The sequence below is a fragment of the Eptatretus burgeri genome, chromosome 6, assembly GCF_056783735.1.
Source record: "Eptatretus burgeri isolate ZD-2024b chromosome 6, Ebu_testis_v1, whole genome shotgun sequence".
Classification (NCBI taxonomy): domain Eukaryota; kingdom Metazoa; phylum Chordata; class Myxini; order Myxiniformes; family Myxinidae; genus Eptatretus; species Eptatretus burgeri.
Genome location: NC_140966.1, coordinates 100,802,142 through 100,821,534, shown reverse-complemented (window position 1 = coordinate 100,821,534; position 19,393 = coordinate 100,802,142). Strand labels below are relative to the sequence as shown.

The window sequence follows — 19,393 nt, the reverse complement described above, 5'->3', positions numbered from 1 at the left end:
ATATTCACGTTTACGTTACCCCTCCCCCTAAATTTTGCTAGCCCACAGTGACCCTCTTGGTAAGTACCCTTGGTATGTATAATGGCCTGTAGAATTTTAATGATACCATAATTTGAAACCACATACTACCTGGAGGTGTTCTATAGGGTCTGTTCTACCACTCTGTCAAGTCAAACCTTTTCTGTACGGAGTGTTGAACGATTTCATTTTTTCAGGTCCTTGCTCCTTGACTATTAGTCCTCCTGTCAAGTTTGGTTGACAATAGATAAGTAACGACCGAATGTATTGCAGACAGACAGACACCAAAGTGCATATTTTAGTATGATTATGAATTATGCAGAAACAATTTTTCCAAATGAGCTTTTAATGTCATAACGGAAGTGATCAAGCAAAACACTGTTATAGTTGATGGAGGTTACACGTCAGGAATATCTGCAAAAAACATGTACAAATCAAAATACACTGGTTGTAAAAGTATTCAGCCCCGTAGGTCAGTACTTGGTGGAAGCACCTTTTACAGCAATGACTGCTACGAGTCTTTTTGGGTCAGTCTATCAGCTTTGCACAGTGAGATGGTGAAATATTTTCCCATTCTTCACATGAAAATTGCTCGAGTTCTGCCAAGTTTGATGGGGATCGTTGATGGACTGCATTCTTCAGTTATCACCATAAATGTTCAATTGGGTTCAAGTCAGGACCTTGATTCAGTCACACAAGAACATTTATGATCTTCGTATTCAGCCAAACCAGTGTGGTTTTAGCTTTGCACTTTGGATCATTGTCCTGCTGAAATGTGAATCTCCTACCCAGGTTCAGATTCATTGCTGACTCAAGCAGGTTTTCATAAAGGATTCTCCTGTACTTTACACCGTCCATTTTCCCTTCAATCCTGAGAAGCAGGCCAGTCCATGCTGATTAAAAGCAGCCCCATAACATGATGCTGCCACGACCACGCTTGACAGTTGGGATGCTCCTGACTCGGTGATGTGCAGTGTTGGGCTAGCGTCAGATGTAACACTTTGAATTTAGACCAAAACATTCAATTTTTGTCTTGTCTGACCACAAAACTTTTCTCCACATGCCTGCAGTATCATTAAGACGTTTTTTTACAAACTCCATTCGAGTTCTTTGATGCATCTTTTTCAGTAATGGCTTCTTTCTGCCTCCAGTCCATAGAGGCCAGCTTTGTGAAGGGAGTGGGATATTGTTGATTGATGAACACCTTGCAGATGTTTCACAGCCATTGTTGGATTTTCAGTGACATCCCAAACCAGTTTCCTGTTTGCACGGCTGCTGAGTTTGGATGGGTGACCTGATCTGGGTTGAGTCTGGGGTGGTATGATAAGTCTTCCACTTCTTAATGATGGATTTCACCGTACTCAAAGGGATAATGAGTGATTTTGAAATCTTCTTATAACCCTCTCCTGAACGTTGCTTCTCCACCACTTTATGTCTGACTTCTTTGGAAAGCTTCTTGTTCTTCATGGTTGTCATGTTGGTTGACCAAGTGAGTTGCACCTTAAAACTCCTTTCGATAAGTGGGGGACATTAATTTTCAAGTTAAACCACTGATTACATACAGGTGAAACCTATTGCACTTATTTTGAAACCTTTCAATCAAATAGTTTGCTCCTGAAGTGATTTTGGGTTAATTAGGCAAAGGGTTTGAATAATTATGTAACTGCGAATCATCTGATTTTCTCTGTTAATCCAACTTATTCACATTTTATCGACATTTTTTTTAGCTTTATCACTTTTGAGTAGTTTGGGAAGACTCCATATATTAAGTTTTGTTTGAAAACATTATGAAATAAGCTCAGGTGGCATCAGAATGTGAAAAATTTGGAATACTTTTGGTGTGAATACTTTTACAGGCCGCTGTATATGGCTATTAATATTATCATCATGCAAATTGTCCACATAGTGATTGGTACCTCTCTCACCAACCATGACACAGACGGGAGTGTCGACGGCAGCACAAAGGGGATAGGCATGCAAACTCGCATCCTTCCAATATTGTAGCATAGATATTTCCATGAAAATGACGACTTGCATCACGAACCTTTCATGGACATTTTATAATTTAAGCACTTGTGGCATCTTTATCAGGTCATTGAAAGTTACGTTTACATAAATTGAAGAATATTGTAATAAACATTTGAGCCATGTAAAATATAGCATTCCGTTCCTTAATTTATGCATTCCATTCCACATGAAGAAGGTTGTTGTGAAGTTAATTTAATTCAAGCAATTTCCACAAAGCAAGCAACAGTAATATTCATGTCTTTCATATTTCTCATGTGGTGTCCAGAATGATTTTGCAGTAAAAAGTGGTTATGTCGACTCATAAATCATTTCAATATAATGAATATATCAAAAGGTATGGGGGTTAAATTAGTTACATCTTGGAAATTAGGCTGATTTGGTGTATTTTATACTTTCTTCCAGGACCAAGGGAAAATGGCTTTTATATGGACAACGATTAACGGACTCTTCCGTGAGTATATAATAACCTCTGATTTCATGCCAAAACACTATATTCATTGTTGATTTAAAATTATGATTTTCTGAAATGCTCGAAATATTGTCATTATTTGAGGAACCATGTATTAATTATGGAGCTCTTGACCTACCAAACTTCAAATGAATTAAATATACACAAGATCACTTTAAAAAAAAACCAATTTCGATTACAAGGCATTTGTGTCATTGACCGTCAAAGCTTTGGGTGCAAATCCAGTGGTAACCCCCCTTATGTCTTTTTGTTTATGTAAAGAGCTACATCTCCAACCTCCCATTTACTTGATAAAAAGGCTGCCCCGAATTGCCCTGGGGGCAAACACCAGTCCCTAGGAGCACTGCAGTGATCTATGCCACGTGTGTTTTGTTCGCTTGGACAAGGGCATACTTCAGATTGGCCTTTTAAGAACATGGGTGGGGTTGGAGAACATCAGGTTTTGATCAGGCCAGACGAGTTTATGGCCAGACCAGTTGGAGAGTTGGCAAACAGACGAGTCAGTGAATCTGAACTTTGTGGGTGCTGCATCGGTTTTGCTGATGTCAGGAGTCAGCAGTGCAGTTAGTTGGTGTGTGGCAGAGATCCACACTGCATCCTTGACAAGTGGCACCGCCAGTTGAAGTATTGGCATGACCCATGTGCATGACACTGCCCCATGAGCTCCCCACTACGCCATGTGAGTTAGCCAGGGCGCACAACACCACTCCATCTTTTACCCCCATGGGTTTTTTTATGCCTCCGCCGTGCAGGCATTATGCTTTCGGGTTGTCCGTGCGGCTGTCTGTCCATGCGTCCATCCTTCTGTCCGTGCACCCGTCCGTCTGTGATAACTTAAGAATGGCTGAAGGGATCTAAGTCAAACTTGGTACAAGTTTGTACAGTACGTATAATGATGTTATAATGCAGGAGGAGGCATATCGGTCGATGTCGCAAAGTCGAAGAGTGCTGTCATAATTGCTATTTATTCTCCGACCCTCCCGTGTTACGTGGAGTGGGGGTAGGGGGGTATTTACATTTTTCGAGCTATTTACACATACATAATTAATGTCGCCCCTGTCTTGGCAAATATTCCTTTGTAATTTTGCTCCCCCCCCCCCCAATTCCTCCCCTTTGGATTAGCTAGGGATAATTGGTGTGCTGTTGAATTGTCTTGTCCATATTGTTTTGGCACCTGTCTGTCCTTTAATTTCTTAAGTGTTACCAATGCATATATTTTATTACATATATACTGAAACACAAAAGAAACTTAGCACTTGTTTGAAATGTAATAAAATTGTAACGGTTCAAAATAAAACAAACCAACAATTGCTAATTGAAACATTGGCATTTTATTTATGACATGTCAAGTTTTTAACCAAGATACACCATCTCATCAGTTTGTTCTACGGTACAGAACAGCACAGGGTGCACTGTCAGTCCCCTTTCAATAGCATGTGTGACCACCATTGTTTTGGATACAGGAAGTGCATCGTCGGCGCATACTGCCTACCAGTCTTTGGATGGATTGCTGCTGGATTCTGTCCCACTCAGTCCTCAATGTCTGAAGCAGTTCTGCCCGTGTCCTGGCCCTGCCAACTACGCATCTCCCAAGCTCATCCCACAGGTGCTCTATGGGATTCAGGTCAGGGGAGAGCGCAGGCCACTGCTTGAAGTTGATGTTCTCGCCTTGGAGAAATGCAGTGTTAAAGCGAGCAGCATGTGGCCGAGCGTTGTCATGCTGAAAGGTTCTCGTGGCATGTTGATTGAAATGCCCATTTTGCACTGGCCTTTTTAAAGCCAATATCAAGACATCACGTGCAGCTCATTAAAATCATCCCATACCCCTTGGCTAATCACTGACGGTCAAAACGGCTGTTCAACATCTGTGCTATGAAGTGACAACTGAAGGTTCAAGTGACCATCCGTGACCTTTTTGTCTGACAGCGAGGACACTATTGTCCACAAATAAGTTCACACTTTTACTACATGCAGTGTTATTGTTGATATTTGAAGGTTTAAAAGGTGGTAAAGGCCCGGTCACACCTTGACGATTTAGCCAACGTATGCCGATTTAAAATTTTTTTTTCTAAAACGCTGGCACACGTTGAATACGTTATGGGTAAGTTTTGATAACATTGAGAGCACGCTGAAAAACACTGCCATACGTCGTTGTACGCTGGCTTTAAACGTTGTACTTTTTGGTTGTCCTCAAATTTTTTCATACTTGAAATTTCACGACGTATGCCGGCATATGACTCACACGTTCCGCTACGCTGGCCACAAGTTGTATGCACGGTCTGCGATCGTTGACAGACGTCAACACATGCTACTTGTAAGTTAATCATAAGTTGAGACACGCCGAGGTAATGTTTAGCGTACCCGAAACTTATTTCTCACCTATGATTAACGTGTTGTTGGCACGTTACGCGATCGTTGCCACACATCGACAGACGTTACTTTTAAGTTACTCATAGGCTGAAATACGTCGGTATAATGGATCGTCCTTGCGTCAGCATCCACGGCCACGGCCAGGACACTTATTTGCAGCATTCTTCAAACTTTTCTTGGGCATGACGAGGATGTTCACACTTCGATGTCTAGCTTGGCTATGATTCCAATTGTCCATCGGCAGCGTCTATTTAAAATAGTCGAGTTTGAGCGTTTTAACACGTTCAGAAGAAACGCTTCAAATTTCCAAACCCCAGCGTTAAAAAACAAAGGCGAGTGACAGCAATTTAAATCGTTCATTATAAACAATGAAATTAGCTGAGTGGTACCGTTTAAAAGTCGTTGAGTGTAAAAAAAAATCCAATTGTTGAGCGCAAGCGTCTACTTTCAATAGTGGAGATGCAGCCATTTAAATCGTTGAGTTTATCATTTAAATCGTTAAATCGTTAAACGCAAGGACGATCCATCATAACCCACACCCTCCCCCTCACACTCACCTACTACTGCCAACATGAACAAACTACTACTAATACTAATACTAATACTGATACTGATACTGATACTGTTACTGCTGACATGGACATCTACTCAAAAAGGACTCGAAAACACTGTTGGGTTCCCCTTTTATGAGCAGCATTTTTATATACCAATTCCCAAAACCGCTGGGAACACGTCTTTATATGGCAGTTGTGAGCTAGAAACACGTAAAAAAAAAAAATTTTGTCAACCGGAAGACGTCATTGGAATACGTCTACATACGTCAATGTGTGTTGGGACTACGTAAAGAATTGGTTCAAAGCACGTCAAACATAAGTTAGAAATAAGTTTCGCGTAAAAAAGACATTACCGCGACGTGTTTCGACTTATGAGTAGCTTATAAGTAGCCTTTGTGGACGTGTGTAAGCGTCCGCATATCGTGTGTAAAACTTATCCCCATCGCATGCGGAACGTGTGTCATACGCTGAGTACGTCGTAAAATTTTGAACATGTTTAAAATTTCTTGACGTACTCTACTTACTACGATGTATGATAGCGTACTTTAGTGTTGTACTCACGTATACCAAACTTACTCATACCGTATTTGACGTGCCCCAACGTTTTAGACAGATTTTTCTTAGGTCGGCATACGCTGGCAAGATCGCCAAGGTGTGACCGCGATGTTGACACTTCCATTTCTACGGCAGTTATGATTCGAATCGTTGTGCGTCAGCCTTTTAATAGGCTACATCACGACATCGTCGGCGATGCGTGCAACGCGCTATGCCTAAGTTAGACTATCGTTGGGCATCAGTTGTGTAGGCCGACAACAGGTTCAGCATTCGTTGGTATAAGTTATCTATAACACAACGAAACGTTCTGTGTCCGTTACCAATGCGTTATACATAAGACCAAGTCGCTATGAATACGTCCGAATCTTAAAAAAAAAACATCAAAAGTTCAACGTAAGCCAGCGTTTTAGATACATTTTAATACGTTACCATCGCTGGCTAAAACGTCAAGATGTGACCGGGCCTTAAGTTTCTTTTGCGTTTCAGTATATATATTTTAATAACATGATTTATCCAATGCTTGGTGATATACCCTGTGTTTCTTTTCTTGAGTAAAACATTCGCCTTTATTCCTCTGTTTTGAATTTTGCATTGCATTATTGGATTTGCGTACAATCCTGTGTGTTGACGAGTGTGGAAGGGGCGGGGGGGGGGGTGAATTGGCATCCACATTAGGATGGTAACATCGCTCAGTCACATATGACTGCTGAAACAGCGTGACTGCACATGAGGTACGTATTGGTCTCCCAAGCACATCAATCAGGACCTCTGGAGAAATAGGCGGTACCCCAATCCCTCTACCCAAGGGCTAGGTCGTAACACTACTCATCACTGGCCCTGTTGGAGGCTGTTTTACTTCCGTTTTGGACACCATCTTAACTGGCTCTCATCTCGCTCCTGATTTCTTATAACAGGCTGTATCGAGTTCTGCGTCAACCCTGCACATCGTAGACAAAGGGCATTCCCACCTGCATTATTGTTTTGTTGTACGAGTGTGATCTCTGGCACCCAGTGGATTCGATTTTAAGCTTTTATTTCTCATCATTGTGTATAATTTTGCATATTCCCATTATCCTCTTTGTGCCTTTTGACTCACTTGGTTTGTTCCATTTAAGATCTTGTCAACCCTCATCGTCTTGTTGACCCTCTTCTCTGTACTTTGCTTTTCAAAGAAACCCTTTAAAAGGTAAGAAAACATGTTTCAGCCATATGCTTTTTGTGCGTGTATGCCATATATTTTTGGCTCATTTGGACGACCTTGGGTCACAGTAAGTAGAGCAATAACTGAACAAAGTACCATAAAAGCCTGGTTGGACCATCTCTCAGCACGAAAGGCCCCGGTTCTGAGGAATCCTGTATTAGCGGGTCCTCAGACACGACAATGCATACAATATAAAATGCCTCGTGGAACTGATAATTCAAATGGATCGACAAATTACGTGGGGATATGATAGAGATGTTTCAGGGAATACATGACAAAGATGAATAAATCCAGAAGCGTTTTTCTGCAGATTATTTTCTTTTATTTTTTTTTTTAGCAAAAAGAACAGTGACAAATGCAGGGGCCATTGTGAAAAGTAAAGAAGAGGACAGTCGGATGGAAAAATGTAGGGGTGTTAAACTCAGAAAGTAGTTAATGTACATAATGGTCTCCCTGGAAAAGTTTGAATGGCAGCAGAAACAGTTATCTGGTTATCCAGTGCCATCATGTTGTGTCCGACTTCCGGTGACATTCATGATCAGATTTCTCCAAACATCCCTATCCTGCACTACTTCCCGAAGCTCTGACAGAGACAGCTTGGTTGCAGCCATTATCCCATCCATCCTGTGCATACGCGGTCTTCCTCTTCTTACATCAACAATATTCAGCACAGTTGAATTCTCCAGACTTTCGTTTTCTGCACACACGATGTGTCCAAAGCATGACGGTTTTTGTTTTATCATCAGCACTTCTAATGTACAGAGACATGACAGAAGTAAATACACACCTTCAATATCTTCATTTTATCTGTATTAATGCAGTTTTACTCAGTGTTTTGAACCAAATATTTGACTATTTATTTGCAGAAGCGAGTTCCTGGGTCTTGTTCGACAATTAATTATGCCTCAAACCCAGGGAACACACGACCTTTGCGATTTTCAAAGAGGACGAATTGTTATCCATTCGGAAGGTGGAGTCAGCCAGCGTCAGATACCTCAGAACTTTGCCATTTCACTTTCTACAGTCAATCGGGTGATTGCGCAATTCACCAGCGAAGGCAAGGGATGCACAGCTTCCCGTTCTAGTCGGTCTGGGCCCTCAGAAAGATGTCTTTGAGCTGTCAAGTGGTCCATTGAGAAAACTCCCCGATGTAAGGCAGCAGATGTTGCAGAGGAGGTCCAGGTTAGCTTTAGAACTGCTGTGTTGGACCTTCATCAACTGGGCTACTATGGGAGAGCAGCTCAGGGAAAACCTCTTCTTAGACTCGCCAACATTCAAAGGAGAAAGAAGTGGACTGACGAGATGGACAACAGACCCTTGGAGTTTTGGCAAACTGTAATTTTTTTTCAGATGAGTCACAATTCACTCAATTTTCTGACAGTGGATGCGTATGGGTCTGGAGACTTCCTAGTCAAGAGTTTTATTTGAACTGATTGCCGCCAACTGTCAAACACGTTGGTTTTTCAGTGATGGTGTGGGGAGCAATCTGGAGCACTGGTCGGTCAGAGCTTGTGAAGTGTGTTGGCAACATCAACTCTACAATATACATTTCTATCCTTGAAGATGGACGTCTCCCTGTCTTTTCCACTGCTCAGATGGTCAAAAACAACACTCTGTTCATGGAAGATGGAGCTCCATGGCACACTGCAAAAAAAACCCCCAAAGAATGGCAGGACAGAAATGGGATCGTCACTTCCATGGCCAAGTCAGTCTCCTGACATGAATCCCATTTAACACCTCTGGGCCATATTTGATTGAGCTGTGCGGAAAATTCCAGGAAACCAACATCATGGGCAGAATTGTAAACCTTTTGCATGAAGCCTGGGCAGAAATCCCACAAGAGAAAATTTCAGAACTTGTTAGTTCTATGTCTGAAAGAGTAAAAGCATTGAAATCTGCAAATGGCAAGTCCACAAAATACTCGTGTATGTATTAAAATGGATCAAATATACTTCAAATGCTCAAGAAATAAAGACACTTAAAATCATGGTGTCTATTTACTAATGTCATGTCTGTGTACATGGTGGTCTCATTTCTTCAAGCACTGAACTATTTGTTAACCTCGCCAGAGGAGAGGGTATTGCATTTGGGTGAAAACATTTGTTACTTGTGAAAATCCGTTAGCCACTTGTTACTTGTGAAAATCAAAATTTTTTCAAGTATATTGGTTGGTCACATGTATTAATCTATGTATTTCTTACTTGCGAAATTGAAGATTTGCAAGTATTGTTCCTATATTGGTTGGTCTGGTCTGTGATTCTGTCGGTTTGTCTGTATGTGAACTTCAGGTCACAATTTTAAACTGTGCTTCACTAAACTTCCACAAAATGCTGGAGTTGGTCATGAACAATAAGCCCATTTATTTTGAGGTTAAAGGTCAAAAGGTCAACATAAACCAAAGGTCAACAATTTTGTCAAAATTCTAAGAACAATTTTCATCCGATTGACTTGAAATTTGAATAGGATTTACATATCAGGTCACTGAATTCAACCACATATTACTTTTGGGGTCAACATTTGCCAAAAGGTCAACAACTATGGTGCAATTTCTAAAATCCTCAATTTTCATCCAATTCACTTGAAATTTGAAGAGGAATTGCAAATCAGGTCACTGAATTTAACCACCAATAACTTTTCTGGTCAAATTTGTTTGAGGGATTTTGCAAGTATCGTGCTCTGCATGACGTCTTTCTTGTTCGTTTGTTTGTTTGTCTGTTTATCTGTCTGTCTGTTTGTTTGTTTGTCTGCATAGAATGTGAGTATGTGTATTAATTACATTGGACCATTTAGAACCCTAAGACCCTGTAAGACCGTTTAAAAAATTTACAACTCTGAGACCATTTAAGACCGTGAAGACCACCAAAAACCCTCAAACCCCTAAAACTCTAATGACCCCGAAGACCCTTTAAGACCCATAATATTTTTTAGACTATTTAAAACCCAAAGACAGTTTAGACTCTTTATAACCTAAAGACCATTTAAGACCCCGAAGATGCTTTCAAACTTGAATACCCTTTAAGACCCCCAATACTCTATAGAACCTTAAAACCCTTTTAGACCCTTGAGAACCCTAAAAGCCGTGAAGACACCGAAGACTGTTTGAGATGCCAAAGATGCTTTAGATCCCATGACACTTTAGACCAGTGGTTCTATTAACCTTTTTACCACCACACCCCCTCTAGTTGTTGGTCCTTGCCTCCATGCCCCCCCCCACTCACATCTTCAACCAAATGATTAAAAATCCCTCCTGAGTTAAAAGGAAAAACTGAAAAAATGCGTGTTTTTGGGTCGCCAAAATAGGTCACCCTTATTGTCAGTAATTCTGTCTTTGTTTGTTTGTTCGGATGTTTGTTCATTTGTCATCAGCATAATTGGTAGTAAACGTGAGCAGATTTTGAACAAACTCGGGTGGTCGGTACATCTTATGACCTAGTGCTTTGGAAATTGTGATGGTTGCTCGGGACGCTTTGGTTCTCTTGCAACAACCGAAAAACCTTCAAAATCGGTACCGTTCATGCTAAATCAATTCCGAAAGCCATTATCCCACGTAGGGTTATGAAATTTGGCACGAATGATCTGCAGGTGATGCTCTATCAAATATATTCCAGTTTTTGTGATATATGGAATACTTTACCCGCAGCGCCCCCTACAATTAGGGTATGCGCTAAAATTGGCGAAAATTGAAGGCCCCCTAGCGACCAGGTGAGTGCATCGATACAGATGAAACTTTGCAGGTTCATGGTACTCAATGAGTACCACAACTTTGCCTCAGGACATATTGACCGATTTCGCTTAGGTCAGGGGTCAAAGGTCAATTAGTGCAAAAATCGATAATATGCGAGACCTGGAGGTACCTTCATGCCAAATGCTACTCCTCCTCGGGTTATGGTCGGATGGTCATGAAAATTCACACTAATCGTCTGGAATACATTGTGCACAAACAATCAAGCCAGATTTTCGATTTAGATCTTTGTTCACCCACAGTACCCCCCAAACTTTGGGGATTTCCGATTTCAAAACGCATTTTCGGTGCTTTTCATTCAAATGGATACCGAGTAGTTATCAGTTGATGGAACTGGATGAGATTTGATATGCATAATCTTAAGGTGATTCCCTATCCGCTATATGACATCCATTTTGCTCGATATCTTATAGTTTCCATGCTCGGCGATCCATCGCCGCCTACCGGCTTGTAGTCTTTTTATTGAACAAAGAATTCGGTAAAAGCAACATTCATATACACAGCATATTTAATGAGATACTTGATCCTGGTGTTGGCGCAGTGGTTAGGGCAGCGGCTTGGGATCCAAAAGGACCTGAGTTCAAGCCCCGTTGGGCCACTGAATTAATACACCAGGGGGTTGACTCAGCCTGTCATCCTTCTGAGGTCGGCGAAATGAGTACCAGTGTACTGGGCCGTTGTATACCCCGGTTGAAATAGGTGTACCGTATCCCTGTGTCATAAGAGGCGACCAGGTTGCGTCAGGAAGGGCATCCGGCGTAAAACATGTGCCAAATCACTATGCGGATCATACGGATGATCCGCTGTGGCGACCCCGAACGGGAGCAGCCGAAAGAAGAAGAAGAAGAAGAAGAAGAAGATTTAATGAGATACTTGACATTGCTTCTTAGCTACGAGATCATGAATGCCAGAGAGAACACAATGCAAGTCCCCTTCAACGATCAGCTTGTTTCTGTGCTTGGTCTTGACAGCAACAAACGTGAAAAATGCGGCTTCACAAAGATACGTTGATCCCAACATTATCAGAATCCGAAGAGCTTGATGTGAGATCAAAAGGTAAACAGGAAGGCATGTGACCCAGAACGTCTCTCGATCCAGTTTTTTGAAGTCTTCTTCAGCTGAAGAGTTGAACTTTAACTCAAGAAACTCCTCTTGCAATTCGTCTGAAATATCAGCTAATTCACATTGAAATGGGTTCCCAATGAATTTCCAGACTTCACGTTTCTCATTCATATCCGGAAAGTATCTGATGAATTCTGCTTTCAATTAGTCAGATGAGTAATTATTTGTTTCTTAAACTCAGAATCAAGGTAACTGAATGAGAGCAGAATCCAAGTTAGCAAAACTGGCTGTATTTCCATCCTGAATTCGACATTTCCTGAGGTCGAGTTTGGCCATGAAGGCTCGAATGATGTCAGAGTGCATGATTATGTTGATGTTTTTTTCCCTTGGAGTTTGAGGTCGATGCATTCAGTGCTTCAAAGGTGTTCACCAGGTAAGCGAGAGATAGCAAAAATCCTTCAGAATAGAACTTGTCGTGGAGATCTGCTTTCTGCTGCGAATCTAGAAATGTTGCTACTTCTTGTCGTAGTTCATAAAGCCATTCAAACATGTTTCCCTTCGAGAGCCATTGAACGTTTGTGTTGGAAAGCAAGGCTTGATGTTTGGTATCCATATCCACACACAACTGTTTGAAGAGACGACTGTTTAAAGCTCCAGCTTTGATGAAGTTGACTATCTTGATAGCCAGGATCATGACATCCCTCATTTCAGCAGGTACAATTTCTGGATGTGAAGGATTCACGATGAAGGATGCAGTGCGTACCTATAGCAGATGGACTTTTTTTCTTTCACTCTTGTTATGAAACCAGATTGCAAACCAAGCATGGCCAGAACTCCATCAGTACACACCCCTACCAGCGAGTCCCACGAAAGTTGATTTTCCTGGAAGAAGTTTGACACCACTTGAAAAATATCTGTTGCTGTTGTATACCTTTCCATGGGATGGCAGAAGAGAATTTCCTCTTTTACACTTTTGCCTGACATGGAATGAGCATACATCAGTAGCTGAGATCACTGAGCAACATCAGTCGTTTCGTCCAACTGGATGGCAAATACAGGAGAAGCTCTTACTTGGTCGAGAACTTGATTTTTGATGTCTTGAGACATTTCATCGATCCTTCCCTTGAGGGTATCGTTTGATAGAGAGATTTGGGCAAGCTTGTTTGCACTATCCTTCCCCAGAACGAGCTCTGCTGCATGCAGTCCACTTGGTTTTATGAGAGTCTCTCTGATGTTATGGCTCTTTTTGCCCTTTGCAATCAACATGGCGATCTCATTGGAAGCCTCAACAACCTTTGAAGTCTGTTGCCGAAGTGCTCCACTGCTGTCCATCTTAGCTTGCTTCAAGGACTGCCTTGGGTTTGGCAGCGAGAGCAGGATGCATTGTCTTCAAGTGGCGTTCCAAGCGTGTGGGCCACATGCCATCATTGCTCAGAGTCTTGTAGCATATTCTGCACTGGGGTACCTCTGTGTCACCCTTATGGAAGGATACAAATCCAAATCGAATATATTCGTCAACATACTTCTGCTTTTTGGCACTCATTGTGAATGATTTAGTTTGAAATGGGTACTGTAAATCTGTGAAAAAAATAAATGTTAATATTAAAATAAAATAAAAACTTAAATATATATATATATATATATATATATATATATATATATATATATATATATATATATATATATATATATATATATATATATATATATATATATATATATATATATATCACTTCCTGTTCTGGGTTTGGAGCGTCGACAGGTCTCCTTCATCGCTCTGTGCTGACGATCTCAAAGTTAAGTTTCCGGTCGTTATCTGTCCCGTTTTAACTGTTTATTTTCTCACCTACATGTTAGTGTGTGTTCCTAGTTTGGTTTTGTTTCAAAAATCGTGCTATTTTGTGAGATTTTGTCGACCTTGTCTTACCGGATGCTTGAGGCCTACCGGTTCCCCTTGGTGTACGATCGTGTTTATTTTTTTTTTCTTCTCATTACCTTAATTTTCTATCTTCCCCACTTTCATAACGTCCCCTATCCCTCCCAACTAATCACTCCATTTCTTATCTTAAAAAAAATACAAAAACATAAAAACGCTACCTTTCTCCTTGCACACTCACGAGTCTCGATTCTTCTTCTTCTTCTCCTCCTCCTCTTCTTCCTCCTCTTCTTCTTCCTCGATTTTTCCACAACACTTCCATGACCAAATTTGTTGAAAACTCTCTCAAACATTAATAATAGTAATAAAAACGATCTCTTATAATGCTTCATCTTCCTCTTTCACATGTGTGGTACTCTTTGCTGTGTCATAATGCATGACTCTTCTGCTATTTAAACAGACTGCTCTCAATTCGACCTCTCCTTCATACCTTGCCTAAAAAAATCCAACTGTTACTGCATTTCTTCTCTCCATTCTCTGAATTCGCCTTTATTGCATCCATCAAGAATTGTGTTAAATCGCATCTCTGACCTAAAACTTTAAAAAAAACCCCAATTGTAATGAATGTTCGCTTTCCATCAACCATTCTTCTTTTCCAACTTCAGTGCCAACTCACCCCTCTCACCCCTCACTCTCAAAGCAACCATCACACTCTTCTCCCTCCAATCCTCCCTCTCACCTCTCTCAAACCCCCCCTCTCCTTTCTCCCACCATTCATCCCCTCACTCATCCTTCTCAAAGTTTCCCCCCCTCTCGTCCACAAAGCTGCCTCCTTCCCCTGCCCTCTCACCTCTATCTCTTCACTCCACCTCCTCAAATCCTCAACTGCCTTCTTCCCCCTCTCTTGTTCCTCCTCTCCCCCAGCACCACAGAGCCTTTTCTCCTCCTCATCCGGCCCCCTCCTCTAGCCATTCTGCAATCCTCCACACTCTTTCAACAACCCTCCTTACCCCCCCTCATCCCTTGTCCTATCCTCCCCCCCACCCCCTGCACCCAAAGCCTCCTCCCCTCCCTCTTCATTAAAAGTGTGGACCTCAAATATCCGGGGCCTTCGCTCAAACATTTCAGATCTTTCCATACAGGTTGCCACTGACAAACCAGACATAATCTGCCTAACAGAAATTTTCCTCCCCCAAGACATGTCTGACTCCCAAGTATCTCTCCCTGGTTACTCCCTCCTCTGGTAGGACAGACCTGAGCCTCGTCCTGGTGGAGGAGTTGCTCTCTTCATCAAAGACTCTATTCCTCACTCTCCATGCACTGCCCTCACTCCCCCACACCCCCAGGAATACCTCTGGCTATGGCTTCCCCTCCACTCCCACCTCATGTTTATATGTGTACTGTACCGTCCACCTAACAGTGATGACTCCATCTACACCTCACTATCCGAAAACATGCACCAAATTCTATCTTCTCATCCAAACTCTCTCTTCCTCATATGTGGCGACTTCAATTGTCATCATGCCAGTTGGCTGGGTGTGGGTACCTCTCTCACCTGTCATGGCATTTCAGCAAAAGCTTTCTGTGACTCATTGGGACTGACTCAATCGGTCAACTTCCCGACCCGGATCTCAACCAATGGTAGTCCATCTCTTCTGGATCTGATTTTGACAAATTTCCCTGACAATATCTGCTGCTCTTCCTTCGCTCCAATCGGTTCTTCTGACCACGTCCTTGTCAAAGTGGACATCTCTCTGGCTATTATCAGAGAACCACCTCACTGCCGTCGAGTCTGTAATTTCACTCAAGCCGACTGGCAGGGTCTCCAAGCAGCCATCAAACTTATAGACTAGTCTCCTATCGTGACTTTCTCCAACATCAACTCAACCTGGGAATTCTTTCAAAGAACTTGCTCTCCCTCATGCACAGATTTATCCCCTCTCGTCTTCAGTTGTCCAACCCTTCTTCCCGCCCTTGGTTCACTGAAGCTTGTGGCGAGGCAGTTGTCCTGAAACAACTTGCCTTTGCCTCATGGAAAGCAAACCCAACTGAGGGCAATCTCAGTTTCTTCGATAAAGCTTCGGAACTAGTGTGTATCTACCCTCAGGAGAGCCAGAAAACAACATCTTTCTATTCTCAAGGGTGAACTCTCAAACCTCTCTCCCTCCTCCAAATCCTGGTGGCGTCTAATCAAATGTGTTTTTGGTGTATGTTCCCCCTCCATCCCCTCCCTTACCTCAAATGGCCGCACTGCTGATACCGCACGTGAAAAAGCTGAATGCCTAAACTCAGTGTTTGCAGCTAAATCTTGTTTCCAAAACCCATCACTTTCTCTACGCACCTTACCCAGTCGCACCCAACTGTCCCTGGACTCTGTGTCCTTTTCTCCTGACAAGGTGGAGAGCTTGCTGTCAAACCTCGACTCAGATTCTGCAACCGGTCCAGACGGCATCACCCCACGTGTCCTCAAAGCCTGCTCTTCTGCTCTTGCTCACCCTCTCTCTGTTCTATTCACCCTCTCATTTGCTCAAGGTCATCTGCCATCTGCTTGGAAATCAGCAAACATCACTGCCCTGCATTAAAATGGTGCAAAAACAGATCCCTGCAAATACAGACCAATCAGCCTTCTCCCAATCATCAGCAAGGTTATGGAATCCATCATCGCTTCAGACATTAAACCTTCCTCTTCTCCAATGGCTTGATTTCCGATCATCAATTTGGTTTCAGACCAGGTCACTCTACCCTGGATATGCTGCTTCTGCTCTCCCAACAATGGATGGAGGTCCTCAATGCCAGACAGGAAATCCGAGCCGTATCCCTGGACATATTGCGTGCTTTTGACACAGTCCGGCACCCTGCCCTGCTCACTAAACTCTCTTACTATGGTATCCAAGGCCATCTCCACTCATGGCTCGCAGACTTCCTCTCCTGTCACAGTTAATGTGTGGCCCTAAATGGAGTTCTTTTATACCCTCTCCGTGTCCAGGCTGGAGTTCCTCAAGGTGGCGTTCTGGGCCCTGTTCTTTTTCTGGTTTTCATCAATGATCTCTCCGACTCACTGAAAAATCCTCTATATCTCTTTGCTGATGACTCCACCCTCTGCCGTAACATCGGTCATCCCTCAGACCGGCAAGCAGCAGCTTTTTCACTCACTGCAGATCTGGATAAAATCACAAACTGGTCCAACACGTGGAACATGTCTTTCAATCTGAACAAATCTCACACTCTCACTATGTTTCTTCGAAAGGACCGTTTAGAACTCCCCCCCAATCCACTTTCTCAACAATATTCTGGAAGAAGTCCTTTCTTTCAAACTTTTGGGTCTCACTATCTGCCATGACCTTTCCTGGGAAAGCCACATTTCAAACCTCGCCTCCAAAGCCAGTCGCTGACTGGAAATCCTCCATCGTGCAAAGTCCTTCCTCGGCCCACCTGAGGTCCTGACCACTGACAAAGCTTTTGTCCGCAGCCTGATGGAGCACTGCTCTCCTCTCCGGGCTGGTGCTCCTGCCTCCCACCTTTCTCGGCTTCACGCTGTAGAAACCAAGGCATTTCGGATCGTTGGCATCTCCCGCAATGAGGCTGAGTCTTTCGGCCTCTCACTCAATCACCACAGGTTGGTCGGTGGTCTTTCTGTCTTCTACCGTCTCCTCTCCAGCCTCGCCCCCCTGCTCTCTCTGCGATTTGTCCCCACCACATTTCCACAGGGCGCTCAAGGTCCGACAACAACCCCCTTCTGGTAAAACTACCAAAATCACGAATCACTGCTCACCTTTCACTCCTCTTGTTCCCCGCATTTGGAATAAACTCCCTCACTCTACTCATTCCCATTCTTCCCTCCACCCCTTCAAAACAGTTGTTCACCACCACCTCTTATCATCCCCCATCCAAATCCTCGATCTTTTCTACCCCCGATAATCCACCCAAGCCCACCTCCTTCAAATTCCCTGCTTTCCTTCCTGAAAGTCCCTGTAATGTCCATCTTCTATTCCCCATGTTCCCCGCCCCATCCCTCTCCCTTCCACAGATCTCCTTATGTCCCTGTTCCCCACTGTTTTGTCCTTCCCACTCATTCCCTTCTTGTCTCATCCCCCCCTTGATGTGCGTTGTGTGCTAGCTCTCACACGAGCCTCAACAAGGTATACAAAAAAAATATATACCAAAAAATAATAACATTCAAATAAATGTTGAATTTTAAAAATCAATTTTAATACAGAAAGTGGTAGGCCTAGTCGTGAATAGAAAACGAAAATTATTAAAGGTGATACTTTTGCTTTTTTGAACGTTCATCACGATGTCATGCAAACACTTGTTAAGGGAATTCCAAAAATAATTAGAAAATTCCGACTTTTTTCTCCAGCTCTCATCCCCTCTGGAAATTACTCATGACCCCCAGTTTATGAGCCAATGCTTTAGACCCATAAGACCGTTTTGATCCCTAAGACTATTTAAATCCCTCAGACCCTTTATGATCCTACATACCCATAAGTCCCTTTAGGCCCCTGAAGACCCTTTAGACCCCTAACACCCTGTAGATCTTTGAGACCCCTAAGGCTCTTTAAGATCCCTATACACCCTTTAGAACCCTTTGATCTCTAAGAGCCTTGAGATTCTGTTGACCCTTTTAAACCCCAAAGACCCTTTGACTCCTTTCTACCCTTTAGTCCTTCACCCCTTTCAGACCTTTTAATACTTTGGAGACCCCTTTGACCTTTATACTCTTTTTAGATGTTTTTAGATCCTTTCGTCCCTTTCAGGTAATTCCTACCCTTCAGATCTTAAATTACATGCTTTTGATCGCTTGACCTTTTGAGACCATTTCAACACTTTACACCTTTTCAGACCTTTTGACCTTCAGACAATTTGACCTTTGCACATTTAGAACTAGACCATTTAGACTTTTTATTTGCAATCAACAACCTTTCATTTAGTACATCCTTCCATTTATTTGCCACACAAAATACACCACACAAAACACATCCTGGCGATCGTCTGCAATCTCTGACTGCTCTTCATTGTCCTTGCAATCCATGGAATTTTCACCATTCGGCTTCAATACCCCATTTCAAAACTATCAATCTTATTCCTTTTCACTGTCCATGAAACACATCCACACATTGCAACTCGAAATACCAGATCATTCACCAGCCTCCTCTTGGTTTGTATTGTCACATCTTTGTCTTTTCAGATCTTTGTCAATCCTGACATTGATGTTCGATATTAACTTCTCCTTCACGTTCTCCACTCACTTCAGTTGTCAAACACAGGAAAATGACACTTTCCACATTTTCCACGTTCTCGTCTCCCAATCCAAACATGTCGATCTTCCCAGTTGACAATTTTTTGGTCTTTTTTTAGGATTGAATGAAGACCAGCATTCTCACTTTCATTCTTCACTGTCAAGAGAGGTTTAAATTAGAATCAGATAGTTATGTCGAAGCATTATGGGTTAAATTGGTACAGGGGTGGACATTGGCAAGACTGCAAAGTCTCTTAAGTATTGTATATATGTGAGAGG

The 19,393-nt window shown here is 42.5% G+C and overlaps 1 protein-coding gene and 1 long non-coding RNA gene across 8 annotated transcripts in view; one reads left to right on the top strand and one right to left on the bottom strand.

Annotated features, from left to right (window-relative positions):
* LOC147025461 (interferon-induced protein 44-like) overlaps positions 1–19,393 on the top strand; it is a 77,638-nt gene that overhangs the window by 12,322 nt on the left and 45,923 nt on the right. For 4 of the 7 annotated variants that reach the window (XM_085886454.1, XM_085886456.1, XM_085886458.1 and 1 more), the window contains one exon: positions 2,449–2,497. In XM_085886454.1, the coding sequence (XP_085742580.1) occupies positions 2,449–2,497 (49 nt within the window). Of the gene's footprint in view, positions 1–2,448; positions 2,498–3,978; positions 4,122–19,393 lie in introns of those variants that run through there. The other 3 variants (XM_085886452.1, XM_085886453.1, XM_085886455.1) reach the window with 2 other exon arrangements.
* LOC147025460 (uncharacterized) overlaps positions 18,535–19,393 on the bottom strand; it is an 88,492-nt gene continuing 87,633 nt past the window's right edge. The window contains exon 3 of the long non-coding RNA XR_015059545.1: positions 18,535–19,271. This is a non-coding gene — a long non-coding RNA (uncharacterized LOC147025460). The remainder of the gene's footprint in view (positions 19,272–19,393) is intronic.